General features: G+C 44.8%; 1 protein-coding gene across 2 annotated transcripts in view; it reads left to right on the top strand.

Annotated features, from left to right (window-relative positions):
• The window catches only part of ELMO1 (engulfment and cell motility 1), a 694,298-nt gene that overhangs the window by 218,201 nt on the left and 449,799 nt on the right, over window positions 1-26,298 (top strand). For both annotated transcript variants that reach the window (XM_045286360.1, XM_004708022.2), the window contains exons 5-6: window positions 1,601-1,651; window positions 21,108-21,277. In XM_045286360.1, coding sequence (XP_045142295.1) covers window positions 1,601-1,651; window positions 21,108-21,277 — 221 coding nt within the window. The remainder of the gene's footprint in view (window positions 1-1,600; window positions 1,652-21,107; window positions 21,278-26,298) is intronic.

Raw genomic sequence — 26,298 nt, 5'->3', positions numbered from 1 at the left:
GGTTTGGAGGTGACAGTGGCAGGGACTTGGGCTTTCCTGCCCTCAGTGGGAAATCCTCAGCTTTGGTTTCCTGTGGGAGGGAGTTCAGGTCTGAGGTCTGTCTCTCATTAGTACCTCCTTGCAGGTGTTATCCCATCCTAAGAAATTCCTGCTTCACCTTGTTATGCCTGCTGCGTCAGGAGAGCATGTTTGTTAACCTCCTGGCGTGAATGCTTTGTGAAGGGCTTGGGGTTTTTTTGTGTCCTTGTTGGCCTCTCCTGGTCGCTGAACATGGTGGGGACTCTGGTGTTAGAGAAGAAATCTGCCAGTGAATCCTCTGTCCAGGGCCACAGATGCTGAGTGATGGCTTCTCTCACTTGCCTAAGGTGTGCTTGTCAAGCAGAGCTTGACTGGTTCTGTTATTGGTTTGTTCTTAATTTCAAGGAACATGTAGCAGAAACTAGCAAATGTTTAGAAAACAAGCCCCTTAGTGATCCCTTTGAAATACACAAATAATTAAAAGCATTACTGACCTATAACAATCCCCAAACGAAACCCATTGCTGTTGAGTTGATGCCACACTGTGTGACAGAGTAGAACTTGTGTTTTTCTTGGCTGTAATCTTAATGGCCTTTTTCCCCTGGCGCAGCAGGGCATGTGAGAATTACCAACCTGCTCCTGTGTCACCAAGAACAGTTTGTTTGCTGAAATAATTGACATGAAATTCACCCAGTGTCACATGCAGTAACTTACAGTATTCTCGCAGAGCTGTGCTCTGACGACCACCAAAATATTTTCCTTTTTTTAAACACACTTTTCATTGTGACTTAGGGAAGGCTTACAGAACAGACGGTCCACTTTACCTCTGACGTTCCATGCACATTTTATTTCCACTTCTCTGTGGCAACCCCAGATCTCAGAACATTTTCATCATCCCTGGGAGAAACCATTCCCAGGAGCAGTCATCCTCGGGACCCAAGCTCCTGTAAACCACTTGTCGCCTTCTTGTCTCTATGAATTAGCCAGATCTGGGTATCTCTTATATAACAAGTGGATTTTGTGTGTGGCTTCTTTCGCTTACTATATTTTAGAGGTTTGTCCATGTTGTAGCATATGTCAGTATTTGGTCCAGTGCTTCTGTTCATCAGTCACTTAGTGGGCATTGGAGGCTGTGTCTCATTTTTAGCAATTATAAATTATATTCTATAATATAACTTCTATTATATTATAATATAATAAAAGAATTTTCTGTACAAGTTGTATTTGTGCACAGTGTTTTTCATTCTTTGGGGTATCTATCTAGGAGTGTGATTTTAGGGATCATATGCCCTTGACAGCCTTTTAAATCACTTTTTGTTGCTCTTCTAGGCTGTGTGTCCTTTGGGTTTATACTGGCTCTCTCTGTGCTGAATGCTCTCTGTGACTTGGTAAAACTCAACACATCTGGGACCCAGTTTAGAATCTATGGAAACTCTTGGAAACTACTGAAGTGTGAATAAATGCAATCATGGATGTTTACTATATAGAGTCTCTGCATGATTACATTTGCCTTTGTTTGCTCCTTTACTGAGTTTCTACTTGGAGATTTACAAAGCCTTATTCTTTTTTTTTTCTTTTCCAGAATCGCAACGAGATAAAAAATGGCACTATCCTTCGACTGACTACATCTCCAGTAAGTTGGTATTTATTTACACCGCTCTAACCAACTCTGTTCTCCAGTTAAGTGCACTTCAATTACAGTCCCTCAATTCAATGCCCTCCAGTTCAATGCCTCCATTTGAATGCTTGCATTTAATTATGCGATATTAGTTTTTAAAACTAACTTCAGTGCAAAACAGAAAACCTCTAGACTCTCTTTATTGACTCTTAGATTCTTGACTCACATAAATGCCACTCCTTACGTTGCCCTTTCCAGAAAGTGGAGAATTTACTCCACGACCAGTGCAGGTTAATTGACTGTGACACTTGGAAAGTTAGGGTTTGCTGGTCAGCTCCACAATGCTCATCTTTTAGATCGGATGACTCAACACTCCTACCGATTGATTCTGTCCAACTCCCCACACTTCCACTCAAGCAAATTCAGACCATAAAAAAGTAAACACACACAGACTGCCTATCTTTTCTTTATAACGGGAGCATGAGAGAAAGCATGTGACGGAGATGGTGTGTACCGTATTTCAGAAAAACATGTATGAGAGTGGGAGGGAGAATGTTGAATTTGTGTAGCTTTGGGCTGCTATTATGCCAATTCATAAAAACACAGTTTAAGAAATGTTGGCCGCGCACTCACTGACTCACTCACTCACTCTCTTACTCATTCACACTCTTGCTCACTCACTGACTCACTGACTCACTCACGCTCTCATTCACTCAATCATTCACTCACTCACTCACTCACTCTTTCTCTCTCACTCACTCACTCACTCACTCACTCACTCACTCACTCACTCACTCACTCTCTCTCACTCCCTCATAAAAAGAAAAAACAAAGAAATGTTAGCCCTTAAGCTCTTTCATTGACAGTAGATTCTAGATCAAGCACTCTAAAGCCTTCCAATGAAAGCCACTGATCAAGAAGCGGTGTTTGGAGTCCTGTAGCTATTCTTTGTAACAGGTTTGTAGACACAGTGGGTGAGTGGCATTAGCATATTTAAACGACAGGATTTCACATCACATTTCAATGCTGTTCTAAAAAAAAAAAAAAGGCTGCATGAAATACTCCAAGTGTTACTATTTTCATTCTGCGTATGTGATGAAAAGTGTACACCCATTGCCTTCATTTTCCACTGGAGCCATGTTGCAGGCTAAAAATAAATTAAAAATTTGCAACAGCATCTGGCTGCAATTAAATTGTGGGCCCTGTAACCACCACACATTTTTCTTATTGCAAATTACATTAGAGAGGTTTAAAAACTTTAGAACATTTGCCCAATAGCACACTGAACCCAAACACAGAGGGGAGCTCACTAGAATGCCTTGTTAGCGTTGGCCAGACTGTCTCTCAATGCTTCCTTTGGCCCTTCATGGAAATGATAATTTTTACTCACTTTTCAGGGAACGGATGATGAGCTGAGATGTTTTGCCTTCTCACTGTCTTCTCTCTGTTGTCAGCATGAAGTAGATACAGCATGAATGACCTTTAGAGACAATTGTTTCATTTGGTGCTTGTCATTTTTTTTTAACTTGCTACAATCACTCAGATGCTTACCCAGCAGAGAGAACACACCTTGGGTTTAGTTTCATCCTAGAATTAAACATGATCAGGTGTTGTGTTTTTTTAACATAGCCTTTCTCGACGCCAAGAAAAGGGTCAGATCTTTTTCATTGCCATGCGTTCAGGAGCAGAATCTCCTAAAGGAGGTTAAGTGTTTCACAGGATACAGTTCTTCAGTATCCTGCAAGTGAACATGGGGCTGCTAATATTTTGGGGTGACTTGTATCGGGTACTATACAGGTTATGTTTTTAGGTCCTTGTCCCTACATTTCCAGCATGTTTTAATGGAAAGGTACTGCCATGGAAAACACTGTAGAGCAATAGTATAAGAGGGGCAGTCATAGCTCTAAGACACTATTTTACATTTTCTAGAGAGCAGTGGTCCCCCAACCTGAATCTGTTGTGGGGCTCTAAACATGCTGCCTCCTGAGCCTTTACAGGATCAGGAAATGGGGTTCCAGGAATCTGCCTATGACGGGGTGCCTGGTGGTTTCGTGGTCGCTGCAGGCTCTGGAATTAGGCTATAAGCAACGTATTTCGGATCTGCACATTTTTATTTGCTGTCCAGTATATGGCTTTTTTTGTTTGTTTGTTTCCCTGAAAAATGCAGATCAGCTCATGCACATATTTCTTTGACTTTGTAATATACACAAGGAAAAAAACCCTGTATTTAAAAAACCACTGTCTCCTTCAAATTTGCTGGGGAGTGTTAGGACTACCATAAAGAACCCAACAAAGGTGTCATACCAGCTTTGAAAGCCCCTTTTTCTACCCCCCCCCCCAAGTTAAAACCCTTCCCTAACCATATGTCCTAGGTACACACCTGGGTCTGCACCGCGGACACTCACTTGTGCAGGTGGTTTACAGCTCTGCTGGCCTTTATCTTCCCCCAGCCTAGAGCGGGTTTGGGTTGATGGATGGGCTTGTCTCCTGTCTTCCTTTATTGCGTTTTTTCAGGCTATTCCTCGCGTTGTAGGACATTATTATGAAAGATCTCAGAAGCAGCCTGCATTGTTTTCCTTCGAAAGCCCTGACACTTGGCTGATGGCTCCCAGCTGTGCTGTACATCCTTAGACAATCTCTTTAGTGGCCTTTTGAAATTCGTTGCTGGGGGGTAGCCACACGGGCATGGTTTCAGGGCTCAGGCTCCACACCAGGCTGCCCTCAGTTCTGATACCGAGTACCAGTGTGCGAAAACCCACCGCCACGGAGTCAAAGCCAACTCACAGCCACGCTGTACTGGGTTCCCCAAACTAGGAAACTGTTTGGAAGGAGACCAAAAGTCTCCAAATGCACTGTCATGGCATTGATTGTCGCTCATCGCAGCCCTACAGGAAACCCCTGTGGGTTTCCAAGACTGCAGTTTTTTACAGAAGTAGAAAGCCTTGTCTTTCTCTTGTGGAGCACCTGGTGGTTTTGAACTGCTAACCTTGTGGTTAGCAGCATAACATCTAACCTCTACACCACCAGAGCTCCTCTCTGGAAAGAGACAGCCTCGAAATGCTCCCAGTGCGTGATGGGTGGGTTTGAACTGCTAACCATTACACCAGGAGCACCTTTAAAAAAAAAGCTAAGCAAAAACCCACAGCCATGGCGTTCATTCTAATTCATAGAGGCCCTTTAAGACAGAGTAGAACTGCTCTTTGTGTTTCTGAGGCTGTGAATCTTGGGAGGAATCAGCCTCTTCTTTCTCCCTCTGAGAGGTTAGTGGGTTCCAGCAAATGACTTTGGGGTTGGCAGCTGCCCATGTAGCCCACTGAGCTACCAGGACTCCTTAGAGGTTCCTACAACTGTCCTTAAAACCCAAACTTAATTCCCTGCCATCAAATCTATTGCACCTCATAGGACAGAGTAGAGCTGCTCTTGTGGGTTTCTGAGACTGTACATCTTTATGGGGGTAGGAAGCCTCATCTTTTCCCTCAGAACAGCAGGTGGATTTGAATTGCCACTTTGCAATTAGCAGCACAATGCATCACCCGCTCTGTCACCAGGGCTGTTCAAAAACCCCCTTAGGTTTGAAAATTGGCTAGACAAGCTCACATAATTCACTGAGCATCCTCTTACTTGACTCTTAGGTGTATTATAGGGAAAAGATACAAAGTGAGGAAAAACAAACAGACAACATTTACAGAGCAGAGTGCAGGAGGTTTGCTCCAAATGGGAAGCTTCCATAATTAATAGTAGTATTACCACCGTAATTCACAGTATTAGTAACAAGGGAAGTTCACCTGAGCTTTGTTGTTCAAAATTTTTATTTGGGCACCGTTACGTAGGATTGGGTGATAGATTTCAGACTTCAGGTCCCCTGAAAATATGGACCCAGCATACCCCCTGTAACTCACAGGGTTACTCTCTGTGACGTGGCCAGCCCTGACCGTGAGGCAGTTGGGGATGCCCCGTCCCATCCTAAGATCCAGTGTCGTGGACTGCCGTTAACAAAGCTACTCCTATCACGTTTGGCATCGATTACTTGCCCCAAGTCCAGTGTAAAACACAGGACCTCCTTTTGGGTTGTGCCAAATTCTTTATTACACACGGGCACCATTAGCATATCTTCATCCATCTCAACAGTATCATGAGAATAATACCCATAATTCCAAATTCACTGCCATCTAATCAATTCCAACTATAGTGATCGTATTGAACAGGATAGAACTGCCCCTGTGGGTTTCCAAGATTGTAACTCTTTACAGGAATAGAAAGCCTAGTCTTTCTACCACAGAGCAGCTGGTGGTTTTGAACTGCTGCTGTTGCGGTAGCAGAGCAATGTGTAACCCACTACACCATCAAGACTCTTAAAAGAATATGAGTGGGAGATGTCGGATGGTGTAAGATATGACAAGATAATAATTTGTAAATTATCAAGGGTTCATGAGGGAGGGGGCAGCGGGGAGGGAGGAGGGAAAATGAGCTGATGCCAGGGGCTTACGTGGACAGCAAATGTTTTGAGAATGATGAGGGCAATGAATGTACAAATGTGCTTTACACGATTGATGTATGTATGGATTGTGATATGAGTTGTATGAGCCCCTAATAAAACAATTAAAAAATAAGTAAAATAAAAATCTTAAAAAAAAAGAGTATGAGTGCACGTTACAATATCTGAAGAAAGTGAGTTTTTAAAAGAATATGTGATTTTTCCATGGGGTTTTTTGAAGTCCCTTCATACAGCCAGGAACCCACAGAGGAATGTGAGCTTCCGCGCTACATTCAGGGTTGGGATGGTTTCCAATGGGGCAGCTGAGTCATGTGCCGTGCGTGGCCAGAGCAGCTGTGGAAATGGAATCTGAGGCCACACACTGCATGATGCTGATTGTGAAATAATTTTTGGCTACATTTTCTTGCACAAGAAGCTTGGATTGACATTGTATTGCTGAATTTTTGTCTAAAGAAATCCGTACACTGATTATGTTTATAGCCTTGGGGTGAGGAGAGTGTCTCTGGTATCCAGCCCCGGAAGATGCATAAAAGGTGGATATATTTGACAAGCAAACAACAAAGACCGCAGAGATGTTTGATTGGAAGGATGCTCAGCAGAAACTCACTCACTCACTGCATCCAGTCAATGGCGACTCGTAGTGACCTGCCTTATGCGACAGGGTAAAACTATCCTTGTGAGTTTCTGAGACTAACTTTAGGGGAGTAGAAAGCCCAGGCTTTCTCCCGAGAATTGGCTGGTCGTTTCGAAATGCAGACCTTGTGGATCACAGCACAATTTGCAATCACTATATCACCAGGGTGCCTCCTAAACAGAAACAATAAAATGGAGAAGAAAATCCAAAAAGCAGGTGTTAAATTGTGATTTAAAAAAACAGAGAGAGCAACAAAACCCATTGACCTTAACTCTAACTCATATCAACTGGACAGGATAGGGTAGAATTGCCCGATAAGGTTGCAAAGGTTGCAAACTCCTTGGAAGCCAAGGCCACAGCTTTCTTCCTGGAGTGCTGGTGCATTCAACATGCTGATCATTTGGCCAGCAGCTGGGTACCTAATGACCCATTGTGCCACCAGGGCTCTTTAGGTGGTAAATAGAGTATTAAATTCTTAATTTGCACAATTTCCTATGAATAAACAAACAGCTTACTTGAGGGGGAAAAAGGTACAAAAAACAATAAACAAGAAAACTCACGAAACGAGCATACATATGGAAAGAACCTCTCTCTTAAAGAGCTGCACATCATCTGTAGGTCTAGAGAATAGGAGTGTGAGGAAAATTTCCTGTGCGATCCTGAGGATAAAATCTGCAGCCTCTTGTCTTAAAAAACAGCAGCCTGTGAATGGTGTCAACTAAGTTCACAGGGAAGAAGCACAGCAGCCTGTGTGATCCAAGGATCGTAAATAATAAAATCCAAATCCAAAGGAGGGAAAGGCGTCAGAGCTTACACTCTGAATATCTTGCTGGCAGCAGACAATGGATGACAGTGGAAGCCCAAAACCTATTTGCAGGCTCTTCACATGGATTATGTCTCTGGTGAGTCAATGTCCATCTGACCTTCGTCCAAGGATGAGAGTAGCCGTGCCTTATGACCGAGAGCATTGTAAAGTCCATTATGGTCGATGTGGTTAGGTTAAAATGTACTTCCTGATCATTTGATCTCCCTTTTGACCCATTTTAAAGTTGTTTTTAATATTTTCTGCTTTTGCTCTGAGTGAGGTTTTTCTCTGTTTTGTTTGTCATGGTTTCTGTCGGTTTCTTGTTTGTGTTTTGTATGATTTTCCCGTATGTTAGCTAGACAGAGGTGAACATTGAGAGGAAGAAAGGGGGTCATGGCAGGAACCTTAACACAAATGAGGGGGAGACCTGTTTCTCTACATAGCTCACCAGCACAAAGGAAAGTGAAGTGCGGATGAGATACTGTTCTTCCTCAATGGAAGTGACTGGGGTTGTGAAAAGCCTGGGTGCAGGAAGACTGGATGTTCACTCCCAGTGTGAACCCCCACATTGTGACCCCCACAGTGACTCAATAGACTGTTTGGGGGTTTTGGTCTGGAGCTAAGGGCACAGCATGAAGCCTGGGGCATAAGGACTCACATACCTGGAATGAGGTGTTACACCACCCAGGACCAGGTTGTCCTCTACATTTTAAAATGCCGGTTTGACTAGTTTAGGAGCCCTGGTGGTGTAGTGAGCTGTGATCTGAAAGGTCAGCAATTGAGACCCCCATCTGAGCTAGAAGGTGGGCTTTCTGCTCCTGTTAATAGAGACAGTCTCATAAACTCAAAGGGTAGTCCTACTCTGGATTTGTGAATCGAGTTTTAAAGGCCCTTTGGATTTCTTTTCCAAAGTATCCCCTTCAATAAACTTATTCTTTCTGTTCAACCCTTTTCTCTAACTCGGGTCTGAGTTTTGTCCCTTGACTCAAACTTTGAGCTGCCTACTGGTAACACTGTATATGGAATCCAGGATAAATAAATCTATAGATACAGTAGCTGGCTTAATAGTTACCTAACGTCATGGCAAGGGAGATGGCAGTGGGCGGGTGGAGAAGAGCACACAGGGAGCAACAACAGTGAGTGTGAGAGAAGAAACTGTTCTGACGTTGATTGTGGTGATGATTATGATTGCGCCCATCTTTTTAATATGATGGGACAATCAAATTCTATAATATGTGGAATCCTTGCCAATAAGACTACTGTTAAAAACATGCAGCCTCTTTCTAGGACTTTTTTTTTTAACATTTTATTAGGGGCTCACACAACTGTTATCGCAATCCATACACACATCAATTGTGTAAAGCGCATTTGTACATCATTCTCAAAACATTTTCTCTCCACTTAAACCCCCGACATTAGGTCCTCATTTTTCCCCTCCCTCCCCGCTCCCCTCTCCCTTATGAGCCCTTGATAGTTTATAAATTGTTATTTTGTCATATCTTGCCCTGTCCGACGTCTCCCTTCACCCACTTTTCTGTTGTCTGTCCCCCAGGGAGGCGGTCACATATAGTTCCTTGTAATTGGCTCCCTCTTTCCTACCCACTCTCTCTCTACCCTCCCAGTATCCCCACTCACACCACTGGTCCTGTAGGGCTCATCCGCCCTGATTCCCTGTATTTTCAGTTCCTATCTGTACCAGTGTACATCCTCTGGTCTAGCCAGACTTGCAAGGTCAAATTCGAGTCGTGGTAGTGGGAGCGGGGAGGAAACATTTAGGAACTAGAGGAAAGTTGTATTTTTCATCGTTGTTACATCGCACCCTGACTGGCTTATCTCCTCCCCAAGACCCCTCTGCAAGGGGATCTCCAGTGGCCTACTGATGGGCTTTGGGTCTCCACTCCACACTTTCCCGCTCATTCATTATGGTAATATTTTTTGTTCTGATGATGCCTTATACCTGATCCCTTTGACACCTCGTGGTTGCATAGGCTGGTGTACTTCTTCCATGTGGGCTTTGTTGCTTCTGAGCTTGATGGCTGCTTGATTACCTTCAAGCCTTTAAGATCCCAGATGCTATACTTTTTGATAGCCGGACACCATCAGCTTTCTTTGCCACATTTGCTTATGCACCCATTTGTCTTCAGTGATATGTTCAATACCTTGTGATCACACATTTTGTTCACTTTTGAAGGGCTGTATTTTAAGGTACAGAGGGGAGCCCATCTGCAATATAAGAACATTTATTCAGTCTTAAGAGAGACAGCTACAACACAGAGACACAGCAGGTACAGCATCCACATGCGGGAGTTCATCAGCATGAAGTCAAATGATGTCTAAGGGGTCCTAGCCACACAGCTGTTTAAATAAGGAATGAAACACAAAGGACATGATCACAAACCCACTACTGGTGGCAGATCAGTGCGTCACAGATAGGTGGGACAACCGGAGTAGGAACAAGCCCTCAACTGGGACATCTGCATTATGTTAGAAAGAAGGGCTTACAAGACTGGCTCAGAGCCCTCTGACTAAGGTGGCCAGGGTGAGACAGATGGGGCATGACTCTTGGCTGTTTGGCCCCCTGTATACTTCCCAGCATGGTGACTACCATCAAGCACACACCCAGGCAAACCCCTAAGAGAGAGACTGCCCCTCCCGGAGAGGGGAGGAGTCATCTATCTTCCCAGGCACTCTGCCTGGGGGCAAGATGATTTGCCTTCTTGGTTAATGATCAGGAGGAATTCAGTGGAGGCTTAATCTGTCTGCGACCTTGCAAATGGATTTTGGTCTGTCACTGACATCCATAGCGTTTTGCAAACAGAATGGAAACTCCAATGCAATTGTTCGGTGTCAATGCAATTGTTCACTCCAATGCAATTGTTCGGTGTCAATGCAATTGTTCGGTGTCAATGCAATTGTTCGGTGTCTTTACCCTCATGGTGATGTGATGGGTTGCTAACACCAAGGTCAGCAGTTCAAAACCATCAGCCGCTTTTCAGGAGAGAGGTGAGGCTTCCTACTGCAGTGAAGAGTGCACAGTCCCAGAACCTCACGGGGCCAGTCCCATCCTGTTCTTCAAGGGTCACTATGAGTCGGCATCAACTTGATTCAAGTGGTTATTTCTGAGATGCCCTTGCATAGGTTCCAACTCAGCATGACGCTGGGTGTAACAGAAAGACACCCCATGAGGTCTGGCACCGCCCTCACAATTGCCAGGATGTTTGTTGAGATCGGGAGTAGTGAAATGATGTAGCAGCTGGAGGAGGGGGATTACGTCAGTAGATAGACACACATTTTGTTATTTATTTTTAAAGATATGAGCTACTGAAGGTTACTCGCTACTAACAGTGATCGAGGGGAGTAACAACTCAGTGATGCAGAAGATGAGTGGATATTTCTGAAGTGGAATTCTTGAGAAGGCGTGTTGGGCAGGTGTTCAGAGTTGAAGGGCATGGATTGGTGTTCCTTAGAAATGGGACACTTGATCGGTGCTATCAGGAAGAAAGCAGAGTGTGTGGGGAGAGATGCTGGAGGCAAACTGGTGCTTTTGGGATTAGATGAAGGAACAATTGGCTGATTTCTTTGATTTACTTATTAAACATGAGATTAGATTGTCAGGGGAGGGGAAGCAGGGGATAGCGGAGGTTTAAGGACAGAAGGAAAGCCAGGAAGGGGTAATTTTGGAAGCACATGGCAAACCTACTTAGAAAGTATTTGAAAATATCCATGGAGCTTTTGAACCTAAGGATTTTTTATACTCTTTTTAATTTAGCATCATAGACCTGGAACCATAATGGAAGTTTGTTTGGGGTAGTATTAGCTAGTGACCTCCAGAACAGAGATGCTAAATACTTGACAGCTAACCTAGCAGTGAGGAGCCTTCATGGTGCAGTGGGTTGCATGTTGGGTGGCTAATCCCAAGGTCAGTCGTTCAAAACCACCTGGCGTTCCATGGGAGGAAGATGACGCTTTCTACTCCCGTAAGGATTTACAGCGTCAGATATCCACAGGGGCAGACCTGGGCTGTCTTATCAGGTCACTGTGTGGCAAAATCAAGTTTGGTATATGTGTGAGTCTGGGTAGACTAGAGAACTAAAGTCATAAACACGCATATGTATATAAGGGAGAGGTTTATATGCAAGAGGAATGGAACAATGAGAAAACATCCCAACCCAGTCAGGTCCAAGGCCATAAGTCTAATATAAGCTCATATGTCCAATAGCAATCTATAAAGTCCTCTTCAGACTCACAAAACACATGCAATGAAACCAAATGCATGACGATCACAAGCCAGTGGGTAGAAAGTCTTCGGGTCCCGTGGTGTTGTAAGCATCTCAGTGCTGGCCGGGGTCTCTCTGTGGCTTCTCCGGCTTCTGAGGTCAGGCTGCGTCCATCTGGCTTGTCTTCTGCAATGTTTCCCAGGGAGTCACAGAGAGCGAGAGAGCGAGAGAGCGAGAGAGCGAGAGAGCGAGAGAGAGAGAGAGAGAGAGAGAGAGAGAGAGAGAGAGGTGTCTTCCACCTCCAAGGAGGAAGTACCAGCTTTCCCAGAATTCTCAGGAGAAGGCCATGCCCACACAGAGGCCTCATTGGCTATCTCCATATTGACAGCTTAGACTCCACCTCTACACTCTTAATCCTTAAATTGATAGCAGATTAGGTGACTACCACAGTATACTACCAGTATGGTCCCTTGATGCACAAATGGTTTGCACTCAGCTACTAATCTCAAGATTGGCATTTGAACTCAGCAGGGTCTCAGTGGCAAAAGGCTATCACACACAGTTCCATCAAGACAATCCATGGGGACCCAGTGAAGCCTTCTGCTCTGTTTCACAGGGAGTAGTTGCCATGAGTCAGAATCCGCTAGGTGACAATGGGTTTTTATACTGCCACCACCTTTTCCCGTGGCCCCTGCTAACCCATCCTGGGCTGTTGCCAAAGCATGGCTTTCTGAAGCAAAGCTTGGCTGGCCCCCGATGCTTGCTCAATCCAAGACAGCAGTCATTTGAGCTGGCTCAAGGTGAATGTTGCTTTGTGGTTGTTTTTTTTTAATGATAATGCCAGAAAACTTAATTTACTGTCTGATGCAACAACCTGCATGACTCCAGTCTTTTTATTTGTGATAACTGCATGGGGAAAACAAACAAAAAACACAGCAGAACTAAGGCTAGTTAATTTTTAATAATGTTGATTGTTTCTTCTGAATATAAAATATGGCAGAATCGTTTTTGAAAAACTTGAAAAATGTAGGTTGCTCCAAAGGAAAGTATGGGGAACATTCTAATTCCCAAATAATAACAGATTTACTTAGACTTGGATAATATTTATATAAGTACAACGGAATATATGCATGCCGTATCCTCCTCTGATTATAATCATTTACTGAAATTTTCTTGAAACTCCAGATAAATGCCAGGTACTGTTCTAGGGGCTGCAGATACAATGCTGACAACAGTTTTTCTCTGGTCCTTGGGTTTACATTCTTGTGGGGACACAGACACTACACACACACACACACACACACACACACACACACACACACGTCTCTACATACGCATATCCTTGCTCCCACAAGCAATAATATATATTTTTATTCTGGCTGCTGCTTTAAATATTTCATTAAAGTTATATGCCCACTCTATCTTACATTTGCCAGAAGCCTGATTTGTAATTTCCTACAGTATTTTATCCTGTGGTGATGACCATGACTGATTTACCCACTGCCTTGTCATTGGACCTTCTAGCTGATTCCAGTTCCTAAATATAAGCAAAAATGCTCTTGGCCACACAAGGCACCCTTGTGGCACAGTGGAAGAAGTGTTGGCGTGCAAGGTTAACTGCAAAGTTGGGCAAAGATGAGTCTGTCTGCTCCAGGAAAGATGGGCAGTTGCAGAAACCTGGTGGCGGGGAGCTTCGCATTGGAATCAGTGTGGTGGCACTGATTCGGCATGTTTGTTTCATGAACACCCCTGTGTCTGAGATACTTACCTGCTTCCTTCCAGAGAGACATATGAAACACCCTGGAGCCTCCAGCCCTGAGAGTTGGCCATCCCAGTCCCATGGTCCCCGCCTGCCCTCCTATTCTTGACTTTCTCCACTTTCTTCCTTGCTCAGATCCTTTCCCCAGATCCCCTCTATGCCAGGCTGGTTCTCCGTGAAAAGCCTTCACAATAACCCTTTCTGCTGCTCAGAATATTATCCACCCTTTGGATTCCAGGATCCTTCTTTCCCATCAGATTGCTACATGAATAGTACTTCCTTAGAGGGCTTGTCTCCCCAGTGCAAACAAATCAGTAACCACTCTCTATCTGCAACCCCATTTCATGTTTTGCTGCCTCAATAAACTTAAACTCACTGCAACAAGTCAGTCAACTCATACAGCTTTACAGGATAGCATAGAACGGCCTCTGGGGGTTTCTGAGGCTGAAACTCTTCACAAGAGTAGCCAACCTCATTTTTGTCCTGTGGCGCAGCTGGTGACTTCAAACTGCTGACCTTGTGGTTAGCAGTTCAATAGTCGCCCACTATGCTACCAGGGCTGTAGGACTTACCAGTATTTAATTCCTAAACTGTTAATATTTTGTGGAATGCCTTTGTGGCTGTCTTCCCAAAACCTAGAGTGGCATTGGCCTCAAACTTTTCAGGAGTATTTGTTGAATTATTGAATGAGGATTTTTGCCTTTCATTGTGAATGAGGCATAACTTGTGAGGTAGTTAGTTTATTGTGCCAACTTGGCCGATAAACACATGTGGGGTTAATTGAAGGAAAGAAGGATAAATGGCTTGGTGAGCCTTGCCTTTCTAGTTCTCGGGTCTCTTGTTTTCTGATGGTCGGACCAGGGTGCAGTTGCCTTAGCCAATTCCCTGGTTTAGCTGGCAAGGCTAACTTCCTGCAAGACATCCCTGAGGAGAAGCCACATGGACCTACCCAGATGCAGCCCTGGGTGCTGGAGCAGCCGTGTGGAGACCCCTGCCAGTGCTGAGCTGCTTACACGTTCACTGACTCAGCTTTACTCCTTCAGCTGGCATCATAGCGTGTGTTTTGTGAGATGAAGGAGGACTTTGTGGATTGGTGTCAGACATATAGGTTAATGTTGGACTTGTGGGCTTGGGCAGTACTGGGTTGAGATGTGTTCTTGATGTGCACTTAACCTTTATTTAAAACTCTTATACATGAATTTCTGTGGATTTGTTTCTCTAAAGTACCCAGACTAATACAGCTTGGAAATTCGATGACTGTAGAAACTCATTTGACTATCAGCCAAGTAAAATCCTATGTAGAAAAAGCTTCTACAGTTAGTCATTTCTGTGAAAAAAAACCCCCAAAAACCAAAAAACCTTTTGCTTTAAAATGTATGCATATATTTTATAATAAAAGTTTTATCCTCACATTATTCTTTTAATAAAAATTTTACCTCCACAGTATTTAGAAATTAGTACAGGGAGCAAAACAAAAAAACTACATAGCTCTACTTGTTCTGGCTCCTACTGGAACAATAATGCATGAAAAATGCCCCACCTGTCAGATATACAAAGTATTTTGCTTGGAGGTCCCATCTATGGGGCATCTGTTTCTGGTCAGCAAAAAGGTGCTTCCTCCACCACTGGATCCACAAGACTTTCCACCCACTGGCCTGTGATCTTCCTACACTTGCGTCATTGCATGTGGTGCGTGAGTCTGTGGAGGAATTTACAGACTGGGATTGGACATATGGACTTATGAACTTGATCTGGACTGGCCTGGGATGTTTTCTTAATGTACAATTACTCTCTCTATAAAGCTCTTTTTTATTCACATATGCGTGTCTATGAATTTGCTTCTCTAGTCAACCCAGACTCCACATTATGGTACGCTGACTGTGCCGTGAGAGAATCCACCATGATGGGTCACAGCGCTTCAGTTTTTCAGTGAGGAAAATGAGGCCAAGTGAGGTTAAGTGAAGTTCATTAAGGGCCCTGAGTGACAGACCTGTGAGAGAGCTGTAAGCACCCCATGGTGTCAGTTCCAGTGCCGAGAGCTTTCCCCCACCGTCCACCCATTGCTCACAGCGCTCATCACTGCCGCTGTGAGAAGAGCATGAAAATGGACCTAAAGGCAGCCCCCGTGGGAAGGCTACCCTTTTATGGTGAGTTGACTGTTCAGAGGAGGATACCAATGGGATGTACACCATCTTCCTTGAAGGGTAAAACGGCTCTGTGAACAGAAGATACACGTTTTCAGATCTTGGGATGCGTGCAGGAGAGGTGAGAATGGTTCCCTAGGAATTTTTCATGCAGTCGCCTGTATGAACGATGAGTACTGCCGTTTGACGCAATTTGGAGGACCCCTGGTTTATTTCAGCTCAGTCTGCGCCTGGGACCCGGTCAGGGCATTGCTTTCCTATGCTGATTTGTGACTGTCTTGGAAACTCAAAAACCAAACTCACTGCTACCAAGTAAGTTCTGACACATTGCGATCCTACAGGACAGAGTAGAACTGCCCCCTGTGGTTTTCAGTGACTGTATATCTTTATGGGAGTAAACAGTCTCACAATTCTCCTGTGGAGAAGTTGCTGGTTTTGAACTGCTGACCCCGTGGTTAGCAGCCCAATGTGTTATCCACTAGGTCACCAGGTCTCCTTGTCTAGGTAAAGTGTATTCAATTGATAAAGTATCAACTCAGTAGTAGACTTAGGATTTCGTTTCATTGTGAGGGCCTCCCAGGAATGCCACAAATAGATGGCTTTGAAGAACCGAGATTTCTTTTCTCACAGTTGCAGGGACTCGGAGTCTTTCCCAAAGAGAGCGATACCCTAGAGAGCCCTGAAAAGATCCATAGGGTCTGCAAAAGCAGACATCCACCCTTTCCCCTGGATAATAGGCTGTAGTACCAAAGGTTTTCAACGCTAGGGGGTGCTGAGTAATACAACACATATATGTGTGTGTCTCTGCGTATAATTATTATTTTTTCCCCTGAAAAGTTGGTAGGTCCAATAAAGTTTGGGAATATGTGGTCTACATCAAGGTTGTGTTGCTGGGCATTCACGGAGTCCTTGGTATTTCTCGCCTTGTAGATAATCTTCACATGCCGACGTTTTTTTCCTGTCTGTCTGCATGTGGGCTATCTTTGATGATTCTGGTCTTCTTTGTAACTCTGGAGATTAAGTATAGGACACCCTGCACTGTCATGGCATTATTAAAATAACAGCAACAAACTCCAAATAGGGTCACCTCCACCTACTTTAGGGAAACCCAGTTCACCCAGAGCAGACACTGCTTGACCTCACTCCTTTCCATTGGACAGTTGTCCTTTTTGACTGGCTATTGTCTGTCTTCACTTGTCCTTATTGTACAATGGGTTTGTCTACTTCTTTACTTTAGATTTGTTAAAACCACAAACACAACAGTAGATAAGATGTGTACTACATCCCCTATACCTACCCTTTCAACGATTGACTTCTGTTTTTGGATGTTCTTAGCAAAGTTTCCTCCTGAGGAGGACACTCTCTAAGGGCAGGCCGGTGTGTGTTTGGCCCAGGGAACGGAGGAGAGGCTTATTGTGTCCTAGTTGGGGTAGATGAGGCAGTGATTGGAAGACAGCAGAGGCAACTGTGACTGGCTGAGTGTGACCGCACATCCCATCCCCTCAGAAAGATGCAGGCTCCTTAGCAGGTTAGGGCAGTGGTTCTTCCAGTGCCATTGGCAGAATCAATCTACAAGGACAGAGGTCCAGCCTCAGACCTTCACACACTAGTACTTGCTGCTGTTGAGCTAACCCTATTCATGTCACCCTATCTGTGCTCCTTATGTTCGTCAATGGCTGCTTTTGTTTTGTTTTGTTTCTTAATTCGATTGCCAGGTCTTTCTTTCCAGGCACCTTTGGGGGACTGGAACCAGCAACCTGTGGGTTAGCAACTGTGCACGTTCACCACCCCAAGCCTGTTGTTAGGAGCCATCGAGCCCCTTCAGGGTCGTAGGCATACTGTGTACCACAGTATGAAACACTGCCTGGCCCTGCACCGTCCTAAAGGGTGGCGGCTCTGGGGAGAGGGGAGTGACGTGTTCTTGTGATTCTGATTCACGCCAGTATTTGAGATTTAGAAACTGCTTTCGAGCCTGCTGGCCAGAGTCCAACAGTACAAGTTGGATCTTAGCACCCCAATGGAGAAGTTGGATGACATTTTGAAGTTTCTTAAATGATCCAGGTTTGAATACGTGTTTCCTTTGTAAAAAGAAGATAAAAATACCTAACTGATGAGATGAGGAGCTAGGAGTTGGGTTGCTAACTGCAAGATCCTGCTAGATCCAGGGGAGAAAGATGACGTATTCTGCTTCCACCAAGATTTACAGCTTTCGAAACCCTAAGGTACAGTTCTCCTCTGCCCTACAGGGCTGATATGAGCTGGGATCAACTCCGTGGCAGGGAGTTATCTGATAAGATGATCGTGAAAATGAAATGAAGTACTTCACGAAGGGTGTGTAGAATGGGGTCTGGCTCAGGAAATGGGCTGGGTAACCAAGAGCTGCTGCTGTTAAGAGAACTGACATCACCGAAAACTGATAATTAGCATTGATAAGGACCATGAAATAATCTTTGAGATTTCTTTAGTATGATGATCAGTTTAATAAATGCAAGTCTTCTATTTGGGGAAAAGTGTTTTGTTTATTTTCTTCAGGGAATCCAACGTGATTGATTGACTTGGGTTAAATCACTCCGTGTATCCATATGAAGCTATTGGCGGGTAGTGTATCTTGGAATGATTTTACAAACTGGATGATTCTCATTTGGCATTTCACCCCTCTTCCCTTTCAAAAGAACAGACATTCCGTTTGGGAGAGATTTGTTCCTGTGGGAATCTGTGGACCAGTTGGAGGTGGAGGGGCTTCTAGTTCGCCTCCTCTTCCTTCTCCTCCCCCTTTCTGTTTTCCTGTCCACAGTGTCCCCTTTGGGTTTTATCTAAATGGTAGTTAAAATGGCCTTGTAGTTTCTTCTCACTCCTGGTGACCCCACGCATGTCGGAGGAGGACGACTGGGCTTTCTCAGGCTTTTAGGGCCTGTTTTTTGTTTGTTTTAAGTAAGTGGCCAAGCCTTACTTCTGAAGTACCTGGATGAGCATGAGACTCTAACCTTTCAAATAGCGGCCACTCATATTAACCATTTATTTGCATTTCTGGACTCCAATTAAACGGTAGACCTTTGGCCAACTCATGAGCCATGGGTTCTAGCCCTTTCCTAGTTCCTGAAGGGTTGACCAATTTCCCATTTTAAGCACCCTTCTCCCAGGGGCAGTGTAAGGTCTAAGTGAGAAGGGAGGAGGGAGAAAAAAAAAAGAAGAAAAGGAAGGAACTGTGGCCTGACCATGGGACTCCTCAAGTGGAGTCGCTTACTTTCAATATCTGGTGGATTCGCTGCTTCCATTCTGTGATTTTAACGCTGTTAAGACAGATGGGCCTCTTCAAATTTGATGAGTCATACAGTTCTCAAAGGAGCCCTGATGGTTGTTCTTGGTTAGGCCTCATACTACTAACAGCAGGGTTGATGGTTCAAACCCACCAGCTACTTGAGAAAAATAAGGCTTCAGAAACCCTATCTAGAGTAGCTGTGAATCAGAGTCAACTTGGTGGCTTGGGCTTTGGGCTAAGCCGTTCCCTTGTTTCTGTTCAGGAGAGAGACATAGATGCCCTCCTCTCCCCTCATTTGTCTGAAATATCACACATTTTCAAAGTCAGAGCAAGTGCATGAGACGGAGAACATGGGTATGCTGGAGTAGTTCCGCCCTTGCGGTTTTGCATGGAGTAGTCATTGCAGCCGCTGTTAAACAAGAATCCAAGTGGAAAAGAGGACCTTTGCCCTCACCATCTGTCTCAAATGAAAATCTGAGTGGTCCGACTCCTTCAACACATTATGATTCATTTCTGTCTGTGCCGTGTACCCACACCAAGCCCAGATGTCTTCAGAAGGAACTTGCCCAGGATGTCGTCCTGCTTAAAGCCGCAGTCAGAGCTCACGGAAGCAACAGTCAAGAGATCAAATGAAGCATTGCGTTGGGTAAATCCGCTGCACAGACCTCTTTAGAGTATTGAAGAGCAAGGACGCTGCTTTGAGGACTAAGGTGGGCCTGACCCAAGCCATGGGATTCATGTGTCACATGCATGGAAAAAATGGACATTTACTAAGAAAGACCAAGGAAGAATTGACGCAATAAATTACGGTTCTGGCGAAGAATATGGAGAGCGCTGTGGACTGCCAAATGAGTAAACTTCTCTGTCTTGAGAAAAATGCAGCCAGGGTGCGCCTTAGTGGCAAGACTGGTGATGCTTAATCTCAAGTACTTTGGGCATGTTCTCAGGAAAGACCAGTCCCTGGAGAAGGACATCATGCTTTATAAAGTGGAGGGGCAGCAGGAAAGAGGAAGGCCTTCAACAAGATGGATTGACCCAGTGGCCGCAACAGTGGGCTCCAACAAAGGAACAATTGGGAGGATGGCCCAGGGCTGGGCAGTGTTTTGTTCAATGGTACACAGGGGTCACTATGAGTCAGGAATGATTTGATGGCGCCTCACAACTACAGTCTTTGGGTTCTCGCTTAATTAGGTGCCTGGCTTCTTTTGCTTCACATTTTTGCTCAAACCAAAGCATGTGAACAGTCTCTTGTAGGAAATTGAGCTGTGCAAACACTAGGAGGCCCCGGTGTGAGGTTTTCAGAACACTGAAAGATTATTCGGGTGTCAGTAAAGCTTCAGAGGGCTGTGGGTAGGCAGTTATTACTGAGTATGGGCTGAGCAGGTAAGCGTGCTGTACAAATGCATTGCTTCACTGAGCAAATAGCTTTTTGTCACATTCAGACAATCATTTCACTTAAAGGGTACACATCCCGTCTGCCACACTGGCCATTCGTGGGTGATGCAAATGATGAAGCGCCTCACTACGAACCAAAAGGTTGCCCTTCCGCCCTTCCCCATAGGCACCTTGGCAGAAAGCCCGACAATCGGCTTCTGAGAGGCCACAGCCATGAGAGCTTGGTGGGGCGCGGTTCTCCTGTGACACAGGCACAGCGTCGCAAAGAGTTGACGTGATGGCAGCTGCTTTATATATGAATTATTTTTTCCACCACACTCTGTTCAGTCTGGGGGTCTTGACTGTTTATTTGCTCTTGCTTTTCCTGGAGAGGGTTGTATCGTAAACAAACAGAGAAATCAACAGCTTATGGCCATTAGGTCGATGCCAGCTCCTGGTGACCCCGCGGAGCAGAGTAGAGCTGCCTCTGGGGGTTGTCAGAACCGCAGCCCTTTACAGGAGTAGACGGCCTGGCCTTTCTCCTGAGATCCGATTACGAGGGCCTGTTCCTAGAACACAGCCGGTGTTCTTTGTGCTGAAGGTAAAGTCGGTGTGCTTGGGAAACCTGCCAAGGTGGTGCCCACCTGCCTGGATTTCTGTGGTCTTTGTACATTGGGGTGTGTGTGTGTGTGTGTGTGTGTCACTGTTTCCCAATGGAACTTCCATTTTGCTGTCCGTGTGGTTCCCAGTGTGAACACTCTTCCCTTTGTCTTTGTCCCCTGAGGCTCAAAATGCCCAGCAGCTGCATGAACGGATCCAGTCCTCGAGCATGGATGCCAAGCTGGAAGCCCTGAAAGACCTGGCCAGCCTCTCCCGGGACGTGACGTTCGCCCAGGAGTTTATCAATCTAGATGGCATCTCTCTCCTCACCCAGATGGTTGAAAGTGGAACTGAGTAAGTGACTTCATCCAGACTCCTGAATCGGTCCTATTCGGACCAGCTCTGTAGAGATTGGCTACCTTCCTTACACTTCCAGTCTCTAGTTCGAGAGACTGGTAAGCCTGCTCGGGTCCAGACAAACTGGTTTCTAAGACACTCCCTGGGTGATGAGTGTAAAATTTAAGTAACTCTACACCTCACCCCCCTGCTGCCACCCACCTCCCAGTATTTCAATATTGAGAAATATTCACAATATACCCAATTGTTCTGATTTATGAGTAAAGAAAACATTAGATTATAATTTATAAGAGCCTTCCCAATGCTGAGATTGTAGTTCTACCACATTTCCCCTCTCATTTCCCTTGCTTATTCTCAAGAAAATTTTCTTCCCAGGGAATGTTTCTTCCCTGACTTACTGAAAAAAAGACATTGGGATACCCAATGTATGTCTCAAAGTACTAGACTAGATTAAAATGATTTCCCCTGAAGTAATTAAAAGATTATTTTATTTATTATTATTATTTTAATCATTTTATTAGGAGCTCTTGATGTAATTTTTTAATGAACATTTCAATGATTAAGTATATATCCTTAATTTTTAAAAACTAAACCCATTTTTTTATTGTATCTCTGATGTGCAAAAGTCTGGAAAGTGGGAAAATGCAAAAAGATAGGATTTGTGAAGTAGAACGCAAATGTTTTGAGAATGATAATGACAACAAATGTACAAATGTGCTTGACACAATGGATGTATGTAGGGATTGTGATAAGAGTTGTACGAGCCCCCAATAAAATGATTTTAAAAAGAAAAAGAAGAAAAGATAGGATGTGTGTCATCCAGAACTTTTGGAGACTATGATAGAAATGCAGTGTAAGTTTACTCTGTGAAAGTGTTTGAAAATCAGACGTTTAACTGTCTGGATTGAGGAGAGAATGCATGGCCTGGAACAGAAGAACTGGCCCATGGGGCAGTGGGGTCCAAGGAAAGACAAGGCCCCCTGGGGGCTGGTTGGTCAGTTTGGCAGGCTGTTGTGGTCTATAAGTAGCTCTAATGCTAGAAGTTGTTCCACTGGTATTTCAGACACCAGCAGGGTTACCATGATAGATAGTTTTTGGTAGAGATTCTAGACCAAGGGAGAGACCCTTTTTCCTGCCAAGTACTGATTGGATATTTGTTACATCATTCGAGGGCCAAACCAAAGTATCATCTTAAAACTTAGCGTGTTGTATGTGGTCACAGATGTACTTAACTCACCCTTAGTGTGATGTCTAGAACCGCGTCTCTTCAGTGAGCGTGTGGTGGTAGCTGCTATGATTTCATGGGCCTCATACAGCCCGTGTTTCCAATGTTCCCCAACCCAGTTCTCGCCTAAGACAGAATAGGAAGAAAGCCTGACCATCTACTTCTGGGAATTAGCCATTGGAAACGTTATGGATCCAAACAAAATATTGTCAATGAAACACAACAAACAAAATATTGCCATCTAGTCAATTCTGACACATAGCTCCCCTGCAGGACAGAGTAGCACTGCTCCATAGGGAGTCCAAGGCTGTATATCTTCACAGAAATAGGCTTTCTGATCTTTCTCTGGTGGAGTGGCTGGTGGGTTAGAACTGCTAACCTTTGGATTAGCAGCCCAACAGTAAACCCACGACACCACTAGCACTCTTACCTCGAATAGAGCATAAGACTATGCGCCCCCTAAGTTGGTAGGAATTCAGTTTATGAAGCAGTTACAACAAAAGGCTTAAGCAAGTCCCCAGTCATGGAGATGACACAGAATGGGGTGATTTTCCTTTCGTCCTGTTGCACACAGGCCTCCCTGAGTTGAAACTGACTCAATGGCAACTAGCAACAATTAGACATCGGAATTAAATCGGGCTTAGGAGCCAATTCTAAAACTCCTGAAGTTTAGGAGCCTAGAGGATGGCTCAAGGAATTCTTACCGGGCTTCGCCATGGCCATGGAAGTGGCGTGTGAAAGAGGTGTTTTAGTTTGATTTTGGACAGAAAGAGATGAACCTTGCTCCCTGGGGAGCTGCCCTACTCTTCAAGGGCTGGGGTGCTCCTGGTGTAGATTGGAGGTGTCAGGCACTAGCTGTATCTAGCTTTGAAGTGTGTGGAGCAAGAACTTCCCACGCTGCTGAATGCCAGGGCAGGGTTCACATGAACCTCTCCCTCCCTAACGGCTAGTGTTATACAGAGACTAATAGACTGTGAGCACTATTAGTGTTATACAGGCACTAATAGACTCATGGTGACCTCATGAACAATGGAACTGGACCAGTGGTGGGATTCAATAATTTAACAGTCTTTTCCCTGCTACAATGACCATTTTAAGAAGATTGAAAAATAACACACAATATGTTAAAAGGTGGTTTATGATTTCAACATTGTATGAGAACACCGCTGTTGCACAGATTAATGTAAAAAAAAAAAAAGAATAAGGAATGTAAATTAACGATTTCCACATTGGGCAACCGCCCAGCTGTTGACCTGAGAGGGAACCCTTGATAAAAGTGCCATTTTAAAAATCAGTTTGCTGAACTCACCCCCAAAAAAGTTAGGTATCCACTCTGCTACCCCAGGGCAACACAGCTGAATCCCACCACTGGATTGGACCCTAGGGACCCCTAGGGATGTCGGTGGGTGAGTTTCCAAACTTTGCACACCCGGCCCTCTTTCCGAGATGGCCTTACGCTAGAAACTCTACTGAAACCTGTTCAGCACCCTGGCAACCCACAGCATCCGCTGACGGAGGGGCGGTGACTGGGAATAAAGAGCGTGGGCTGCAATCAGGCCCCGTTTCCCACACGGAAGGTGAGAACGCTGCATCTGCAGCACCGCAGGCCCAGGGTGTAAGTTAGTGGTATTCATTCGCTAGTTTTCACTTGCTGAATCTGCGGCTTATACATCTAAGCATGGCTTCGTACCATGCTGTGTTCTGTGAAACAGGACACTATGTGCTTTGGACCTGTGTGAACACCGTATTAAAAACTGACCGGAGCCCTCGTAGTTGTCCTCATTAGCATCACTGCTGTTGGCGCACCTTGAAGAAATGTGCAGAGACTGAGAGGTGGCACCAGTGCTGAGTGAGGGAGAACCGAGCTTGTCCAGCTCTGTCCACTGTCCCACCCCCTGAGTAGCTGTAGCAGTCTGGGCCCTAAAACCCACACTACTGCCTAAGAGCCTGAGCCCAGAACTGTATCCTCTGCCTCAGCTGCCTGTAGCCCACCCATGAGCCCGTGCTGCAAGTGCATGCATCTGAGGTCTTAAAAACATTAGGGCAATATAAATATAAAGAGAGATGCCTTTCCTTTAAAAGAAAGGAAAAAAATAATAACCTTATGGGAAATAACCTTGTAGAAACATAAAAAAATAAAGAAATAAACTCACTGCCATCAAGTCGATGGTGACTCCTAGTGACTCTGTAGGACAGGGTAGAACTTCCCCTTTTAATTTCCGATACTGTAACTGTTTATGGGATAGAAAGCCCTGTCGTTCTCCTGAGGAGCTGCTGCTGGTTTAGAACTGTGGGCCCCGAGAATCACAGTCCAATGAGTAACTGCTACAATACCAGGGCTCCTCTAGACACACATATATATAATGGAAATTGTCCAAATGGGCATTAAGTAATGCATACCTGTGTGTCAATATGCTAAAACAATCGCTGTTTAAGTTGAGTATTTGTTAGAAAAGAGTAGTCATTGGGAATCAGGGTTTAAGTGTGGGTGATTTAAGTCTCTCTCCAGGACCCGGAGATAACAAAGAATGAACGGATGACTATACATGTTGGAGACCTCTCTCAGCCCACTCCCTTCCTTCCTTCCTTCCTACCTCCTCCTACACTTGGCATTGGCCTCTGCTACTGGCACTCGTTAAAGATTCTTGTTTTCTCATTCAAAGAGAGAAGGTTTTATAACTGCAGGGATATTTGCCATACAAGGAATGTTCGGTACTCTTTGGGGCCTACCTTGCTTCCTAGACAGACGGGAAATCTCTAGTAGTAAGTAAGCAAAAAACAACACAGAAACAATGTAATTCAGGGAGACTGGGGTGTAGGGTTGGATACTCTGGAAAGGGTCAATCTCATTGATGAAAACTCCAAACCAAACTCATTGGCACTAGGTCAATTCCAACTCACAGTGACTCGACAGGCAGAGTAGATGCCCCTGTGGATTTCTGCCACAATAGCCCTTTACAGGAGTAGAAAGCCTCCTCTTTCTCTCATTGAGCAGCTAGTGGTTTTGAACTGTTGGCCTTGTGATTAGCAGCCCAATGTATAACCCATGAGACCACCGGGGCTTCTTCAACAGTTGTTGGGATTGTTTGTTTGTTTTTTTTCCCCCCTTAATGAGAACTAAAACGTTGCCTTCCAGTTTTTGGAAAACATAAATTTGGAGGAGGGCTCAACTATGGGTCTATGGTGACTCAAACGCCCAGGCCAGGTGGGGAATGGAGGTGGGTGGGAGGGGAAGAAGTGGAGACTGAGCATCAGAATCTAAAGTGGTTGTTATAAGAGGAATCTGAATAAAAATGAGTGTAGGGGTGCAAGGGGTGCAGCAAAGGAAACAGGAAGGGGAGGGCCTGTCTGTGACGAAGCTGTAGACTGAAATTTAATATGGAGTCAGTCAGGCCCCTCTTTTCTTGTTCCTAGTCAGCTGTGGAGGGACATGGGTGTGTAACGATGAACACTTCTTTCACTGCTTACTTGGAATTACTTCATGTACTTGCCACACATGATGGTTGTGAGCCGCCGTGGTGACCATGATGGCCAGTTGATTGATGGTGGCCACACGCACAAGGGCACAGGTTGCTGCCCCGTCTTGCATCCTCCCCATGATGGGTCTTCTTTAATGGCTTTCAGATCACCAGGTCTTTCTTCTGCATCCCTCTTAGTCTGAACACTGCACTGACACTTGTCTATCATCACAGCAACACACAAGCCTCTGCTGAGAAAGAGTGGTGAATCAACATGAGGTGCATTTGGTCTTCCAGAGAGAAGGCAAACAGTTGACCACCATTGCCTCTGCCAA

The sequence above is a fragment of the Echinops telfairi genome, unplaced genomic scaffold, assembly GCF_000313985.2.
Source record: "Echinops telfairi isolate 266 unplaced genomic scaffold, ASM31398v2 ScPeMD7_7;HRSCAF=31, whole genome shotgun sequence".
NCBI lineage: Eukaryota > Metazoa > Chordata > Mammalia > Afrosoricida > Tenrecidae > Echinops > Echinops telfairi.
Note: the sequence above shows the minus strand (reverse complement) of the source record. Positions and strands in the feature narration are given on the sequence as shown.